Below are 17,498 nucleotides of genomic sequence, written 5' to 3'. Positions count from 1 at the left end.
AATAGTTCAGGATAGGTCTTGTGAAGAAGAACCCTGGTGTTGATGGAGAATGGTTTCTCTTGCCTGTGTTTTGTTGACAAATTTCAGGGAGTAGTAGAGGTTATTTCCAAAGGTAGTAGTCTGTAGAAGTACCGCGTCCAAATCCAGTAGATGGCGCCTCTAACTCTTTTCCTGCCTCATTTCAAATGTATTTTATCAACACTAATCCAAGGTCCCCCCCAACCCACTATGGGCTTTTAAATAATCTGGCGTGTTGATTCTTTTGATTCTCTTAGGAAAAGTCAAAAGTGAGCACAGTTCTTACAGGTGAAGAGATTATAGAAATGCAAACAACTGGAACTGCCATAGCAAGTACTACTGCAATTTCATAAGAAAGAAACCACTAATGACCTAAGCGTGAAAACAGGTAAAGAACTGAAGAATAGAAAAGTGAGCTTCCACTCACAAGGTTTTTGTTGTTGCTTTTCTCTAGACGCTTCCGGTGCTTTGTATTTTCAGAATTTCTACAGCTGAAGATTTTCCTTTAGGAAAGTGACCCACTCACTTTTTATTTGTACGGACTGGACACATTGACAGATCTCGTCAGCTTTCTGTAAGAAGTAGTCACTGCAAGAAGCCGGCAAACCTGCTGTATAGAAGAAGCTGTATAACCTAGGACAAGTTTATCTTTCTGTGTCCTCATCTGTTAAAAGGAGTAATAAAAATGTCTCTCATGACCATAGGGTTATGATGAGTTAAGGTAAAGTGATTCACTGTGGTGACTGCAGATAATAAACACTGGATAAATTAAGATTAAATATGAGTTGAATGAATCTTCCTGATGATCTCTGAAGAGGGGATGTTTCAGGTCTTCAGGCTCTGGCTTCTAGATACCGCCAAGTTTCTGCATGTTGCCAACATCGTTTTAATGTTTCCCAGTGTATACTTTTCTTGAGCGCATGCAACCGACTGGGGGCTGGAAGAGAATCTTGAACATTGTGCCTTACAGTAACTTTTGCATTCAAAACCTGGTATGTCATAGCAAGGAATTAAAAACCCTGGGTGAAGGTTTATAATAACTAAGGTCCCTCACTCAGAAACTAGGTTAATTAAGATGGTGCGGACCAGCACTGGAACACATAAGGATGGCAATAATGGTAGAATTCTATGCACTGCTATCCACTTCATATAAAAAGGTACTGAATCAAGCACACACGTTTTGCGGGATGTTTCTTTCCCTCTTGTTTATCTGTAACGTTAGGATGCTCCAAAATCTGGCTTCCAAATACCTCAAATCAGAAATTGACGGTGCCAGAGTAAATTGAGTTAGTAAATCGTAACCGGAATCAACTATTTTCATTCGTAAATAAATTTACGTCCCTCTGAAGCAAAAGACACAACCGACGAGGATGGGATTCGAACCCACGCGTGCAGAGCACAATGGATTAGCAGTCCATCGCCTTAACCACTCGGCCACCTCGTCCCAGAAGCCTACTGCTTCCTGGTAACTATAGGGAGTAATACTAGGGGGATGTGACGCAACGTTATGGAGGCCGCCATTTTGTACGGAAACAAAGATTCGATCATTTTTACGGCGAGTAATCAAAAGAAAATGGCTGCTCCCATGATGTGAGGGGTCGACAGTGGGGAGGGACAAAGGAAAATTCGGTAGAAAATGAGATAGCCTTCAAGGAAATAAAATTGATATACAGACTGGGAAGTTTAATTAAAGGTGTCAGGAACGGGGTTGCGCCGTAGTCTAAGGGGCGGAGCCGACGCGTAGAGCGGCTTTGCGCATGTGCAACCGCTAGGCGGTTACATTTGAATGCTGCGCTGAGGTAGTCTGGGTGTTGTGAGGTGAAGCCGGTGGGCGGCGGCGGGCCCTCTCTGAGGAGCGCGCGGACCCAAAGCAAGTCTGAGGAGCATTTGTCAAGCAGCTGGACTGCGGTGGGTAAAGAGAATGACCCTTTCGTTCCAGGCTTCCAGGGCTGTGGGTTTCAGGTTTTTTTCTGGGCGCTCTGAAGGCTCCGCGGTGGGGCGTTGGGACGCTTCGTCCGCCTGGCGGCCTCCGAAAGCGAGGGGCGCAGAGTAGAAGTTTCCGCCCGTTTGCGGGGCTTTTATCACTCCCTATAGCTACCAGGGCCTTCCGCCTGTGTTGGCGTTTCTCCCACCACACCTGAGCGCCTCGGGCCTGCTCGGGTTCGGGTCCGCGGCGCCCCGCCCCGCCGCCGTCTGTCAGGGCTCCAGGACTGCGTCTGGCGCGCACCCCTACCCTAGGGGACTCCGGCGGTTTGTATTTCCGACTCTGTCTTTTCGAAGCTGTAACTGAAGTGACAGTGTTGAGTGGTTTCAAGTGCTCGGCTGGGCGTAGTTTATGTACTAGCAGCACTGAACAGTCATTGGTTTTCCTGCAGTTACAGTAACGTTGACAAGAGTCAGTGTAAGTGAGCCACAAACGAGTTTTGGAAAAATCTCCATTAGTAGTTCGGAGTTTGTTGAAGCTCCTTTTTCTTGCTGCTGACCTCCATATTGAGTTTAAGAAAAAACAAACAAGCAAACTCAAAATATTGCCGATTGGGATTTTAGAGATACTTTTGTAGAGAGGTGACGGAGAAAACCGGAGCAGAGCTGACTCTAGATATTAAGATTGAAGCTTTCACTTCAGTTGAATTGGATCCGTCGAATTCCTCAAGTATTGATGGGGTTCCTTGTGCCAGAGCCGAGAGCCAATGATTCAGAGACCCTAATCTGGAGGAGTTTTCAGTCCAGAACAGAAAAGTATCAATATTCACAAATAACTAACACAAGACAATGTAAAAGATTATGGGACCCTGTGAGGTGCCATGGGAGCACAAGAAAGGGAGAGCTTATTTGATGCTTTGGGCCCTGGAGACTAAAGGAGGCTTTGTGGAGGAGGGGGCACTTGAGGTGGAACTGGAAGGGAAGGATGCATTACGGAGTTGAGTCAATGTAAGATTTTGCTAATGGAAAGATTGGGTTCAAAGCCGTGTAATTCTCCTTGACTATGTGAATGGCTGGAAATGTTTACAAGATGACAAATAGATACAAAAATGTTTGGAGTGATGGTGTCAGTGACATGTTTGCTGAATAAGAGGGCATAACAGAAGATGCCCTAGATATTGGTAGTAGGACAGTGCTATCCAATGAAACCTTCAGTGATAATGGTAACGTTTTATATTTGCACTGACCAACATGGTTACCCACTGGTTACAAATGATAACTGAGAGCCCGGAATGTGGCTATTGTGACTGAAGAACTGAATTTTAAGTTTTATTTCATTTAATTTAAATTTGGTACCCCTGGCTGGCTCAGCCTTTGAGCGCCTGCCTTGGGCTCAGGGTATGATCCCGGAGTCTGGTGATTGAGCCCCACATCAGGCTTCCTGCAAGTCGGTTTGCCTGCTTCTCCCTCTGCCTATGTCTCTGCCTCTCTCTCTCTCTGTGTCTGTCTTATGAATAAATTAAAATATTTTCAATAAATAAATTTAAATTTAAATAGCTGCTGTATCGGATAGCACAGGTCTAGAGCCTATTATCAGTGGACACAATGGAATACATTAACTCTAGAAACTGTTAGTGTAAATGCAGAAGTAGCCGAAGAGCCTGATAGTAAATATTTCAGATTTTGCAGTCTGTATAGTCACCAGCATTGCCTCTGTTGAATGTTCTTGTTTTTTCTTTTGTTTTCTTTTTGTTCTTTTGTTTCCTACAACCCATTCAAAATGTTTAAAAACAAAAAAAAAAAAAAAATGTTTAAAAACAAAAACAACAAAACACACTCTTAAGGGCCCATTTGGCTCAGTAGCTGTAGTTTAAAGACCTCGGGATTATTTAGACTAGTAATTCCTAAACTTTCTTGTCCCTTAGGTCAGAATAAATACCTACCAGTTCCATTTATTAAGTCATTAGGTCCAAACAACTTAAAAAGTTAAGTTGAAATAAATTTATGTCCTAATTGCCTAGTAGCCATTTGAAAAAAAAAAAACATAAATCGAAGGAAACGATAATATTTTTATTTTATTCTTAAATAATCACAATTATTTACTAATTGGTTATATGTGCCTGTTGAACACTACACAACTTCTCAAATCTTGGAATCATACTGGACACTGCCACCCTCATTTCCAGTACCACATTGATAAAAAGTACTTGCCAAAAATCCAGCTTTGCAATAATATGTTATCTAAATGAATATGATACAAATAGGTACTATTTTGAGCTAGTAATTCACACAGTGCCTGACAGCTGTTAAAAATTGCCATTTCCCTCAAAATTTAAAATATCCCAGAACACTTCTGTGACTATGCTGCTGTAGCATCTTTGGGTGCCAGGTGCATGGTTTTAGAACCAATTAGTTACTGTGGCAGTGACCAAGAGTTCAACCATAACAGCATTTTACAAATGAAATTTAACATGATGATCTGGGGTACCCTATTTCTGTTGAAGGTTGAACTTACAATTATATAATAAATATGATTTTTTTAAAAAGAGGACTTCAGTAAGCTTTGAATGTCATCACATAATTAAGTGCCACCTGGTCTGCAGGTTAGACAGGAATAATGTTCAATGACTATTTCAGACAGTGAAGATGTTTAGGTGATCCTGATTTGATAGTATCTAATATTTTTATCTGAGAATTTTGAATATGTCACTGAATTTGAAAATATTCCCAAAAGGAGAAAAACTGCAAGTCAGTGATTATAAAGTAAAAGTAATTTAAAAGAATTGTTTCTTATTTATTCGCAAATTTTTATTGAGCTCCTATTATATACAAAGCACATGCTAGTTTTTCAGAATGTAACAGTGAGCTTAAGAGACACCAGCCTTATTCTCATAGAATTTGCCATTGGGGCACAAGTAGTTTGGGGAAATACCAGGAATAATTAATTTGCATAACAGACATTTTTTTTTAAAAGATTTTATTTATTTATTTGAGAGAGAGTGAGAGCACAAGCAGGAGGAGAGGCAGAGGTAGAGGGTGAGCCAGTCACTCCCTGCTGAGCAGGAAGCCCAATATATGGGGCTCGATCCTAGGACCCTGATATCATGACTTGAGCTAAAGGCAGACGTATAACCGACTGAGCCGCCCAGGTGCCCCCATAACAGACTTAAATTTCAGTTGTGGTAATGCTACAAAAGAGACCTACATAGTGCTGCAGAGTGGTTTTTTTTTTTTTTTTTTTTTTTTTGCCAAGAGAAAATAGCAAATATAAATTCAGTGGCTCAGGAAAGAGCTTTGTGTGTACCGGAATAGAAATGCCAGTGTGGCTAGCATAGTGAGGAAGACAGTGGCATGAGATCAAGTGTGTAGTCTGAAAGGCAAGTGGAGACCACATCTTAGAGTTCATTCTCAGTACCATGGGAAGTTATTGAAGGTTTTAAGTAGTGAGGGGTCTCTTAAATGTGACTTATGTTTAAGAAGATAACTCTCTATGTAGAGAAAGGACTATGGAGAATAAGAGTGAGAGCAGAGGGATCCCTGGGTGGCGCAGCGGTTTGGCGCCTGCCTTTGGCCCAGGGCGCGATCCTGGGGACCCGGGATCGAGTCCCACGTCGGGCTCCCGGTGCATGGAGCCTGCTTCTTCCTCCGCCTGTGTCTCTGCCTCTCTCTCTCTCTGTGACTATCATAAAAAAAAAAAAAAAAAAAAAAAAAAAAAAAGAGTGAGAGCAGAGAGACCACTGAGGTGAATATTGCAATAGTTTACATGAGAGATAGTGATAGCTTGAAGCTGTGGTAGAGGCACTGAAGAGAGAAGTAGATGCATTTGGGATATATATATGAAATAGAACTACAAAGATTTGGTGATGAACAGAACTGGACATAGGTACCATACTTGTTTGATCTCAGTGGGACATCTTCAGAGGTTTACCATTAAGTTGATGTTTGGTGTTGGGTTTTTAATTTTATTTTTTTATTTTTAAATTTTATTTAAATTCAGTTAACTAACATATAGTGTATTATTAGTTCAGAGATAGAGTTCAGTGATTCATTAGTTGTACATAATACCCAGTACTCATTATATCACATGCCCTCCTTAATGATTGTCATCTAGCTACCCCACCCCTCAATGCTCTTCCCTTCCAGCAACCCACACTTTGTATCCTATGGTAAAGAATCTCTTATAGTTTGTCTCCCTAAAAGATTCATTTTGTTTTATTTTTCCCTCCCTTCCCTTATGTTCCTCTGTTTTGGTTCTTAAATTCCACGTATGAGTGAAATCATACGATATTTGTCTTTTCTCTGATTGACATTTCACTTAGCATAATACCTCTAGTACCTACCTTTGTATCCTATGGTTAAGAATCTCTTAGGGTTTGTCTCCCTAAGAGATTTCATTTTGTTTTATTTTTCCCTCCCTTCCCTTATGCTCCTTCCTCTGTTTTGTTTTTTAAATTCCATATATGAGTGAAATCATTTATTTGTCTTTTTCTGATTGATTTATTTCACTTAGCATAATACCTCTAGTTCTATCCACATCATTTGCAAATGTAAGATTTCGTACATTTTTGATGTCTGAGTAATATTCCATTTTATATATACAACACATCTTCTTTATCCATTCATCTGTTGTTGGACATCTGGGCACTTTGCATAGTTTGGCTCTTGTGGACATTGTTGGTGTAAACATTGGGGTACTGGTGCCCCTTTGGGTCACTATATTTGTATCTTTGGGGTAAATACCTAGTAGTGCAATTGCTAGGTCATAGGGGAGCTCTATTTTTAACTTTTTGAGGAACTTCCATACTGTTTTTCAGAGTGCTTGTACCAGCTTGCATTCCTACCAGCAGTGTAAGAGAATTCCCCTTTCTCCACATCCTCACCAACATCTGGTGTTTCCTGTTTTAATATTAGCCATTCTAACTGTTGTGAAGTGGTATTTCATTGTAGTTTTGATTTGTATTTCCCTAATGCCAAGTGATACGGAGCATTTTTTCATGTCTGTTGGCCACTTGTAAGTCTTCTTAGGAGAAATGTCTGTTCATATCTTCTGCCTCTCTCTCTCTCTCTCTCTTAAGATTCTATTTATTTATTTACAGAGAGAGAGAGAGAGAGAAAGAGTATGTGCACCAGAGAGCACAAGCAGGGGGAATAGGAGAGAGAGATGGAATAGCAGACTCCCTACTGAGCAGGGAACTGACATAGGGCTGGATCCTAGGACTCTGAGGTCATGACCTGAGCTAAAGGCAGACGCTTAACCCACTGAGCCACTCATGTGTGTCCCATCTTCTGCCCATTTCTTGACTGGATTATCTGGTTTTGGGGTGTTGAGTTTGATAAGTTCTTTATAGATTTTGGATACTAACCCTTTATCTGATAAGATTTTTGCAAATATCTTCTCCCATTCTGTTGGTTGTCTTTTGGTTTTGTCGACTGTTTCTTTTGATGCAAAAGCTTTTTATCCTGATTTTATTTATTTATTTTTATCATGATTGATTTATTGGTGAAGTCCCAGTAGTTTATTTTTGATTTTGGAAATGTGTCTAGCAAGAAGTCACTGTGGCCGAGGTCAAAGAGGTTGCTGCCTATGTTTTTCTCTAGGATTTTGATGGATTCCTGTCTCAAATTTAGGTCTTTCATCCATTTTGAGTGTATTTTTCTGTATCAGGTAAGAAAATGGTCTCGTTTCATTCTTCTGCATGTGGCTATCCAATTTGCCCAACACCATTTATGGATATTCTTTCCTGCTTTCTCAAAGATTAGTTGACTGTGGAGTTGAGGGTCCATTTCTGGGTTCTCTATTCTGTTCCATCGATCTGTGTGTCTGTTTTTCGGCCAGTACGATACTATTTTGATGATTACAGCTTTGTAATATAGCTTCAAATCCGGAACTGTGATGCCTCCAGCTTTGATTTTCAACTTTCCTTTGGCTATTCAGGATTTTTTCTGGTTCCATACAAATTTTAGGATTATTTGTTCCTGCTCTGTGAAAAAAGTTGATGGTATTTTGATAGGGATCCCATTGAATGTATAGATTGCTCTGGGCAGCATAAACATTTTAACAGTATTTGTTCTTGGAATCCATGAGCGTAGAACGTTTTTCCATATCTTTGTGTCTTCCTCAATTTCTTTCATGAATGTTCTATAGTTTTCAGAGTACATATCCTTTGCTTCTTTGGTTAGGTTTATTCCTAGGTATCTTTATGGTTTTGGTGTAAACAGGATCGATTCCATAATTTCTCTTTTTTCTGTCTCATTGTTAGTATGTAGATATGCAATTGATTTCTGTGCATTTATTTTATATTCTGCCACTTTGCTGAATTCCTGTATGAGTTCTAGCAATTTTGAAATGGAGTCTTTTGGGTTTTCCATATGGAGTATCATGTATTCTGTAAAGAGTGAGAGTTTGATTTTGCTGATATATAGTTCTTCTGTTTTTTGAATTCTACAGTAGAAAATTTTCTTACCCAGAGGTGAAGTTCTAAAGTTAATGCATAAAATGAACATTTAGTATAGTTACGGGTAGGTAGGAAGTGAGACCAATTGAGGAAACTTCAGGTTATGCCTCTTATTTCATACTCTTTCCAAGACAAATACTCACTGAGTAGATTTGTAAACATAATCGGCTACATTTTTAAAAATGTGAAGGTCGGAAGGTTTTTTTGCTGAATGCTAATAGTTGAATTTTCATAACAAACATGTATGTTATGCACATCCACTGTTTTTTTTTTTTTTTTTTTCATCCACTGTTTTTTGATACCTAATTGATTTCACTTTGGGACTGAATTATATAATCCATAAATTCCTATAAACTAGATCAAATTTTTATTTGAACCATTAATGCCCAAATCATCCCAGAGTTAGTCACTGATTTTATATCGAATATGAGACTTTTCCAGAAATATTAATTATAATGGAGTACTTTAAATTCAGAATTTCTCATTTCATGTTTTATAGCTCCATGGTATAACTTTTTCTTCCCTTTTTCTGGTCTTCCCCCAGAAAGTAATCCTGAAGTTACAACTTTGCTATTAATCTCTTCATAGTTTTTAATTTCTTTTCTTTCTTTTTCACCTGTTCTAATGTTGTGTATTTGTTACAGAAAAAGGTTTTCTTCAAAAATGGATGGGATGTCTTCAGAGACTAATGAAGAGAAGTAAGTTCATGAAGTATAGCTAAAAATGTTAAACTCTTTATCAGAGAAAGATACTTTTCCTACTAGTAAGACCTATTGATAACTTCTGAAATCTTTTTCCATTCTGTTCCAGGGAAAAGAAATAAATGTTACAAAGTCATAGCTTTCTTTGCCATATCTTTGTGTTTATATATCTAGAGTCAAAACTAAGAGGGACTTTAGAGACCACCTCTCATCCCTTCAGTTTAAGGATAGGAAAATTGAGGCCCAGGGACATGAAATGATTGATCTAAAATTGGCATCACAAATTGGTGGCCTGTTTATAGCCGACAGACTTTTATTTCCCCTTAAACAGTGTTTTTAAATTTTTGAATTAATTGTTAAAACTTTCTCTTGAAAAACTGAGTGTAGAGGCACCTGGGTGGCTCAGTCAGTTGAACATCCAAATCTAGTATTTTTATATTAGTGTTACCTAAAATTATTATAGTCCAAAAGTAAAACACTGACTCCCTTATGCTATAGTTTAAAAGAGAATCTGTTTAAACAAAATCGAGGCACTGTAATTCTTTGAGGACTCTTTAAATTTCTATGCTTATATTTCCTTTTTTTTTTTTTTTTTTTTTAAGATTTATTTGTTTGACACAGAGAGAGAGTACAAACGGGAAATGGCAGAGGGGAAGGGAGAAGCAGACTCCCTGCTGAGCAGGGAGCCCAATATGGGGCTCTATCCCAGCCCCCTGATATCAGGACCTGAGCCAAAGGCAGATGCTTAACCGACTGAGCTAGCTAGGCGCCCTCGAGCATCCTGCACTAGATTTCAGCTCAGGTCATGATTTCTGGGTCATGAGATCCAGCCCCACGTGGGACTCTGCACTCATTGCAGAGTCTGCTTGAGATCCTCTCTCTCCCTCTGATCCTTCCTCTGTTGCACTCTCTTTATTTTTCTCTAAAATAAATAAATAAAATCTTGAAGAAGAAAGAGAAAGAAAAATTGAGTGTAGCAACATTGGGCTCGTATTCTTATGGCAACAGCTAACCTGATCTGAATGATTGTGACAGTTCGACCAAGCAGGAATTCTCTGTTATCATCTGAACACTGCCTATTTTTCTTACATCTACTAGATGATCTGTTTGGCCTCCATAGGCATTTGAATTTTTTTTTTAAGATTTTATTTATTTATTCATGAGAGACATAGGGAGAAGGCAGAGACATAGGCAGAGGGAGAAGCAGGCTCCTTGCAGGGAGGCCAATGTGACTCGATCCTAGAACCTCTGCCCTGAACCAAAGGTGGATGCTCAACTGCTGAGCCACCCAGGCATCCCAGCATTTGAATTTTTAAAACCAGATTTAAAAATCACAGAGTAAAAAAAAATAAAATAAAAAATAAAAAAAATCACAGAGTAGTAAAAACAGAGCTAGTTTCTTGGTTTATGACCCATTTATCTTATAATTGTACCTCTATAAATATGATACATTATGTTACAATGATTGTTTTTCAAGAGATATTCTTATAGTATGCAATATGTATTTTAAAACACTAGTCTTCTAAATCCTGAATTTAATGTCTTATAAATTTTGCTAAGTGAGGGTGATGCCATGTGTTAAGTGAAAGTGATGGCCAACTTAAAAGCATGTAGAGGATGCTGTGGTGATGACTTGAAAATTCAGTCTTTTACCAATATGTCTGTAAATTTTTTTTTCCTTTTTCAGTGACAATATGGAGAGACCTGTTAGAAGACGACATTCCTCGGTAAGAAACACTTAAATTAATAATTACTTTTTATTGAATGATGACTATATGCCACAGTAATTTTAACTCTAACATCACCATCCCATTCCCACTGGCTCCTATTGCTGTCTGGATAAAGACTCAGATATGTACTTGGTTACACAATTCTATAAATATACTAAAACTTGTACTTTATGAATTTCATGGCAATTTTGAGAATTGTATGTTATGTAATTTATACTTCAATAAAGTTTAAGTATATATTTAGTGTAGTGAGACAAAAAATTCAACTCAAACTGATTTAAGCACAAAATCTATTGGGTTTTGAAACTGAAAAATCCAGAGATAGGGATGACTTTTGCACAATGTAACTGACCAGGGCATCCAATAATATCACCAATACTAGGATTTTCTCTCACTTTTCCACTCTGACTGCTTCCTCTGGGTAATCTCCATTTTCAGACGGGCTCTCTCTCCATGAGTACTACAGTACCTCCAGTTCTTTTAACTTGCAGTTTCAAGTCCTAAATGAAAAAGGGTCTATTTCCTCAAAATAAAACAAAAACAAAAGACTCAGGATTGAATCATATTAGCTTTACTATCTTGTTATGAATCAAGTCCTCCTTCCTAATATTGATGAGAGAATATCATTTGCATATTATCCTAGACCAGCTCTACATGTTGTACCCTAGGGTTGAGGTAGAGCTTTACGCAGACCACATGGGATGAGAATAGGCAAAACAGTTGTGGAAGGTGGGCAGGGAGAAGGGAATAGGTTCCAGATATTTAAACTGGCCACAAAGTATAGTACTGAACAATATAAATTTGAGGAGTTTTAGAGGTTTTCACAGAAATTTTAACATCTCTACCTTTTCTCCTGTGATGTAATTTTAGCTGGTTATTAATATTAATCCCCAATTTTCTTGAATAATCCTAATTCATCTAGATTTTGAAACCCCCAAGGAGTCCTCTTCAGGACCTCAGAGGTGGGAATGAAGCAGTTCAGGTAAGTCTCTAGTACAAATGCTTTATAGATGACTATGTTCAGTGATAATTTTAAGTCAGGAACTTCATTAGCTATATGAAGAGAGAACATCATAAATTATTTCTAGTTGAATCTGTACAAGTAAACATCTTATGGCTATCGGGTTAAAATCCAAACTCTTGAGTAAGCTGGCATTCTTGATTTGTTTTTTTTTTTTTTTTTTGCACTCTTGATTTTTAATTCCAGTTTACTTTTCCTGCCTTTTTTGCCACTCTCACACATATATCTCACCATTGGTTACTATTCTGCAAACATGACACAAACTATCAAGCCTGAAAGAATTTACTGTAATATCTTCTCTGTTTAGATAATTAATCCTTCATTCTTTGTTCTCCCAAAATTCTATTAAAAACTTTTTTTCAGGGATCCCTGGGTGGTGCAGCAGTTTGGCGCCTGCCTTTGGCCCAGGGCGCGATCCTGGAGACCCGGGATCGAATCCCACGTCAGGCTCCCTATATGGAGCCTGCTTCTCCCTCTGCCTGTGTCTCTGCCCCTCTCTCTCTCTCTGTGTGTGACTATCATGAATAAATAAATAAAATCTTAAAAAAAAAAAAAATTTTTTTTCAGGGGGATCCCTGGTTGGCTCAGTGGTTTAAGCGCCTGCTTTTGGCCCAGGGCATGATCCTGGAGTCCCGGGATCGAATTCCGAATTGGGCTCCCTGCATGGAGCCTGCTTCTCCCTCTGTCTGTGTCTCTGCCTCTCTCTCTCTCTCTCATGAATAAATAAATAAAAATCTTTAAAAAAAATGTTTTTCACAACATTCTGAAAAGTAGCAGGAATGCTTATATAGTCATCACTTAGATTCTATAATTAATATTTTATCATACTTGGTTTATTTATCATAAGTCTGTAGCCTTCTTTATTTGGTAATTCCTATTTGTCCTTTAAGACTCAACGTTGATATCACTTCTCTTAGAAAATCATCCTTCAATACCTTCCTTCCTTTATAATTGTTTGCTAGTTACCATTATTAATTAAGAATTCCTTGAGGGTAGGAACTTTATCATGTGTTTTTTCAATTCATTGTGCCTGGTATAGTTGACTTTCAGTACATTTTATTGATTGATGAAATGCATGTATTTTTGGAGACCATATAATTCTGAGTGCTGACTCTATTTTGGTCTGTCTAATCTTTTTATTTCTCAAATACTTCAAGCTTTTTCTTGCTTTAGGGGCTCTGCACACATTCTGCCTAGACTGCTTTCTCTCTACCCAACTGACTAATTTTTTTTTTTTTAATTTTTATTTATTTATGATAGTCACACACAGAGAGAGAGAGAGGCAGAGACACAGGCAGAGGGAGAAGCAGGCTCCATGCACCGGGAGCCCGATGTGGGATTCGATCCCAGGTCTCCAGGACTGCGCCCTCGGCCGAAGACAGGCGCCAAACCGCTGCGCCACCAGGGATCCCCGCAACTGACTAATTTTTAACTAATCTTTCAGGTCTCAAATATACTTCCTCAAAGAAATCTTCCCTGATTCTTAGGTTAGATTAGTGGTTGGGTTTATTTATTTTTTTTTTTAGATTTTGTTTATTTATTCATGAGAGACACACAGAGAGAGGCAGAGACATAGGCAGAGGGAGAAGCAGGCTTCCCACGGAGAGCCTGATGTGGGATTTGATCCTGGGGCCCCAGGACCATGACCTGAGCCAAAGGCAGACACGCAACCACTGAGCCCACCCAGGTGTCCCTCTGTTTTGTTTTTTAACATAGTTTTCCTTCATAACACTCACCACAGCTTGAATTTTATATTTCTGTAGGTTTTTTGTTTTAATGTCTGTATCGACATTAATCCCCAATATATTAGGGACTATATTTGTTTCCTTTACCACTACTTTTCCATCACTCAGCACAGGACCTGGTGTGTGTATGTGTGTGTGTGTGTGTGTGTGTGTGTGTGTGTGTTTTAAAATTTTAATGAATGCTGAATAAGTAACAGATTCATAGATCCATAAAGCTTTATTTATTTATTTATTTTTTAGATTCATAAAGCTTTAAAACTAACAGGACCTCACCAGTAATCATAAATCCAATTCTTTAGTTTTATAGATGAGAAATATGAGGTCCAAAGAGGTTAAATTTTTATCTAGGCCCACACAGCTAGTTAGTAGCAGACTTCACAATTGAGCTGTAATCTAATTTCTAGCTCAGTGCTTTTTCCAATATAGCACACAAATTTCATTTTTTCTTTTTATCTTGCCTTTTTTTTGTTTTTAATAAGACATTAGTTTGTTAGTTTCAGCATTTACTGTGTTAATATTATTGTTATATTAAGCTCGAGACCACTTGTAGTGGCTAGGATGGTTTTTTTTTTTTTTTTTTTTTTTTTTTTTTTTTTTTTTTTTTTATTTATGATAGTCACAGAGAGAGAGAGAGAGAGAGAGAGGCAGAGACACAGGCAGAGGGAGAAGGCAGGCCCCATGAACCGGGAACCTGATGTGGGATTCGATCCCGGGTCTCCAGGATCGCGCCCTGGGCCAAAGGCAGGCGCCAAACCGCTGCGCCACCCAGGGATCCCGTGGCTAGGATGTTAACAGAAAGGATGAACATTCATGATTATTCCTTATAGTAAGACTTGCTTAGGCATTAATTAAGAATTAACATAGTAAAAGTCTCTGTGGATTTTGTTTCTCTGTCTTTTGCTTTTTGTGTTTGGTATTTTGAGTCAAAATGTTTGCTCTTGTTAAAGAAGATGAGGGAAAATAGGGATCCCTGGGTGGCGCAGCGGTTTGGCGCCTGCCTTTGGCCCAGGGCGCGATCCTGGAGACCCGGGATCGAATCCCACGTCGGGCTCCCGGTGCATGGAGCCTGCTTCTCCCTCTGCCTGTGTCTCTGCCTCTCTCTATCTCTCTGTGACTATCATAAATAAATAAAAATTAAAAAAAAAAAATTAAAAAAAGAAGATGAGGGAAAATAAAAATAGCATATTATAATGAAAAGATGCCCACCATTACTAATCATTAGGGAAATGCTAATCAAAACCATACTGAGATATCACTGCATATCTATTAAAAGGTCTACTGTAAAAAAAGCCACAGAAATAATAAGTGCTGGCTAAGATGTAGAATAATTAGAATGCTTGTACACTATTGGTAGAAATGTAAAATGTTGTAGCCACTGTGGAAAACAGTATGGTGGTTTCTCAAAAAATTAAAATAGGGTTACTGTATGCTCCAGCAATTCCACTTCTGAGTGTATACCCAAAGGAATTGAAAGCAGGGTCCTGAAGAGACATATACCCCTGTCAAGCAGCATTATTCACAGTAGCCAAAAGGTAGAAGCAAACTAGTGTCCATTGACAGATGAATGGATAAACAAAATGTGGTATCAATGGAATATTATTTGGCTTTTAAAAAGAAGGAAGTTCTTGGATGCCTAAGTGGCTTAGTGGTTGAGCTTCTGCCTTTGGCTCAGGGTGTAATCCCAGGATTGAGTCCCACATTGGGATGGAGCCTGCTCCTCCCTCCGTCTCTATCTGTGTTTCTCATGAATAAGTAAATAAAAAAAAAAAAAAAAGAATTTCTGACACACACTACAATAAAGATAAACCTTGAGGACATTATGCTAGGTGAATTAAAGAAGTCACAAAAAGACAAATACAGGGCACCTGGGTTGCTTAGTCAGTTAAGGGCCTGATTCTTGGTTTTGACTCAGGTCATAATCTCAGAGTTGTGATATCGAGCCCTACATCAGGCTCCATGCTAAGCATGGAATCAGCTTGAGATTATTTCTCTCCTTTTCCCCTTGTGTGTGCACTTGCACTCTCTCTCTCAAAAAGAAAGTAAATAAAAATATAACTAAAAGAAAAGACAAATACTTTATAATTCCACTAATCAAATTCATAGAGACAGAAAATAAAATGGTGGTGCTAGGATATTGGGTAGGGAAAGAGGATTTGTGTAATATATATGGAGTTACAGTTTTGCAGGATGAAAAGAGTTCTGGAAATAGGTTTCACCACAGCGCATATAAACTTAACACTACTGAACTGTACACTTAAAAATGGTTAAGATGGGGATCCCTGGGTGACTCAGCAATTTAGCGCCTGCCTTTGGCCCAGGGCGTGATCCTGGGGTCCTGGGATCAAGTCCCACATCAGGCTCCCTGCAGGGAGCCTGCTTCTCCCTCTGCTTGTGTCTCTGCCTCTCTCTCTCTGTGTTTCTCATGAATAAATAAATAAAACCTTTAAAAAAATGGTTAAGATGTATTATGCTAAGTGAAATTAGCTAGTCACAGAAAGACAAATACTGCATGATTCCACTTATATAAAGTATCTAAAATAGTCAAACTCATAGAAGCCGAGAGCAGAACATGGGTTGCCAGGGTCATAGAGAAGGGCAAAATGGGAAGTTGCTAACAGCTCTGAAATTTAAGTGATACAGGGTAAGTTCTAGAAATCTGCTACACAACATCATGCCTATAGTTAACAATACTGTATTATACAGTTAAAAATTTGTTCAGAAAATAGATCTTAAGTTAAGAGTTCTGACCACTTTTAAAATAAAAATTAAGGGATGCCTGGGTGACTCAGAGGCTGAGCCTCTGCCTGTGGCTCAGGGCATGATCCTGGGTATGATCCATGGGATTGAGTCCCACATCAGGCTCCTACTGGGAGCCTGCTTCTCACTCTGCCTGTATATCTGCCCCTCTCTCTGTGTCTCCAATGAATGAATGAATGAATGAATAAATAATAAATCTTTAAAAAAATAAAATTAAAAATATTTTAAAGATTTATTTATTTCAAAGGCAGGGAGGGACAGAAGGAGGAGAGAATCTCAAGCAGAATCCCGCTGAGCTCTGCAGAAACTAATGCAGGGCTCAGTCTATGACCCTGAGGTCATGACCTAAGCCAAAACTAATAGTTTGACACTTAACCAACTAAACCACCCAGGCACCCCATAAATTAAATTTTAGAAAGTGGTTAGGACGGTAAATTTTGTTATATGTATTTTACCACAGTTAACTTTTTTTTAATCTTAAAAATAGTATGGTAAGGTTACTATAACAGGCCACATATCACTTGCTTTGTCCCCAGTCTTTCTTCTTCTTGATAGCAAAACAATCATTCATTTAAAAAGAGAGAGAAAAGGTAAGGGACAGTAATCAGCTTCCTTAAATATATGTTGTTTCTGTCAGTATGCTTATTACCATTTTACATGGAAAATCATATTCATGTTTGTTAAGCGTATTTCAGAGAGATAAATACCAAAATTAATGATACCTCATTAACTCAGAATAAGACTTGACCTCTGTTTGTAGTATTCTGGATACCTAATTCACAGTAGTTTCAGTAAGAATCATACCACATAAGGAAACAATCAACAAAACTAAAAAGCAACCTATGGAATGGGAGAAGATATTTGCAAATGATACATCAGATAAAGGACTAATAAACAAAATCTATAAGGAACTTATCAAACTTAATACCCAAAAAAGAAAAAATCCTGTCAAGAAATGGGCAGGAGACATGAACAGACATTTCTCTAAAGAAGACATCCAGATGGCTAACAAATATATGAAAAAAATACTCAACATCACTCATCAACAGAGAAATACAAATCAAAACCCCAATCAGATATCACCTCACACCGGTCAGAATGGCTAAAATTAACAACTCAAGAAACAACAGATGTTGGCAAGGATGTGG

General features: G+C 38.4%; 1 protein-coding gene and 1 non-coding gene across 4 annotated transcripts in view; one reads left to right on the top strand and one right to left on the bottom strand.

Annotated features, from left to right (window-relative positions):
• Positions 1-1,380: 1,380 nt before the first annotated feature.
• On the bottom strand, positions 1,381-1,462 carry TRNAS-GCU. Its single transcript has one exon. It is a non-coding gene; the product is annotated as a tRNA-Ser (tRNA).
• Positions 1,463-1,823: 361 nt separating this feature from the next.
• Positions 1,824-17,498, top strand: part of KNL1 (kinetochore scaffold 1) — a 66,262-nt gene continuing 50,587 nt past the window's right edge. For 2 of the 3 annotated variants that reach the window (XM_041735399.1, XM_041735413.1), the window contains exons 1-4: positions 1,824-1,926; positions 9,041-9,094; positions 10,785-10,824; positions 11,750-11,809. In XM_041735399.1, coding sequence (XP_041591333.1) covers positions 9,060-9,094; positions 10,785-10,824; positions 11,750-11,809 — 135 coding nt within the window. In that variant the 5' untranslated portion in view covers positions 1,824-1,926; positions 9,041-9,059. Of the gene's footprint in view, positions 1,931-9,040; positions 9,095-10,784; positions 10,825-11,749; positions 11,810-17,498 lie in introns of all 3 variants that reach the window. The other variant, XM_041735406.1, reaches the window with a different exon arrangement.

Source organism: Vulpes lagopus, chromosome 2, assembly GCF_018345385.1.
Source record: "Vulpes lagopus strain Blue_001 chromosome 2, ASM1834538v1, whole genome shotgun sequence".
NCBI lineage: Eukaryota > Metazoa > Chordata > Mammalia > Carnivora > Canidae > Vulpes > Vulpes lagopus.
Note: the sequence above shows the minus strand (reverse complement) of the source record. Positions and strands in the feature narration are given on the sequence as shown.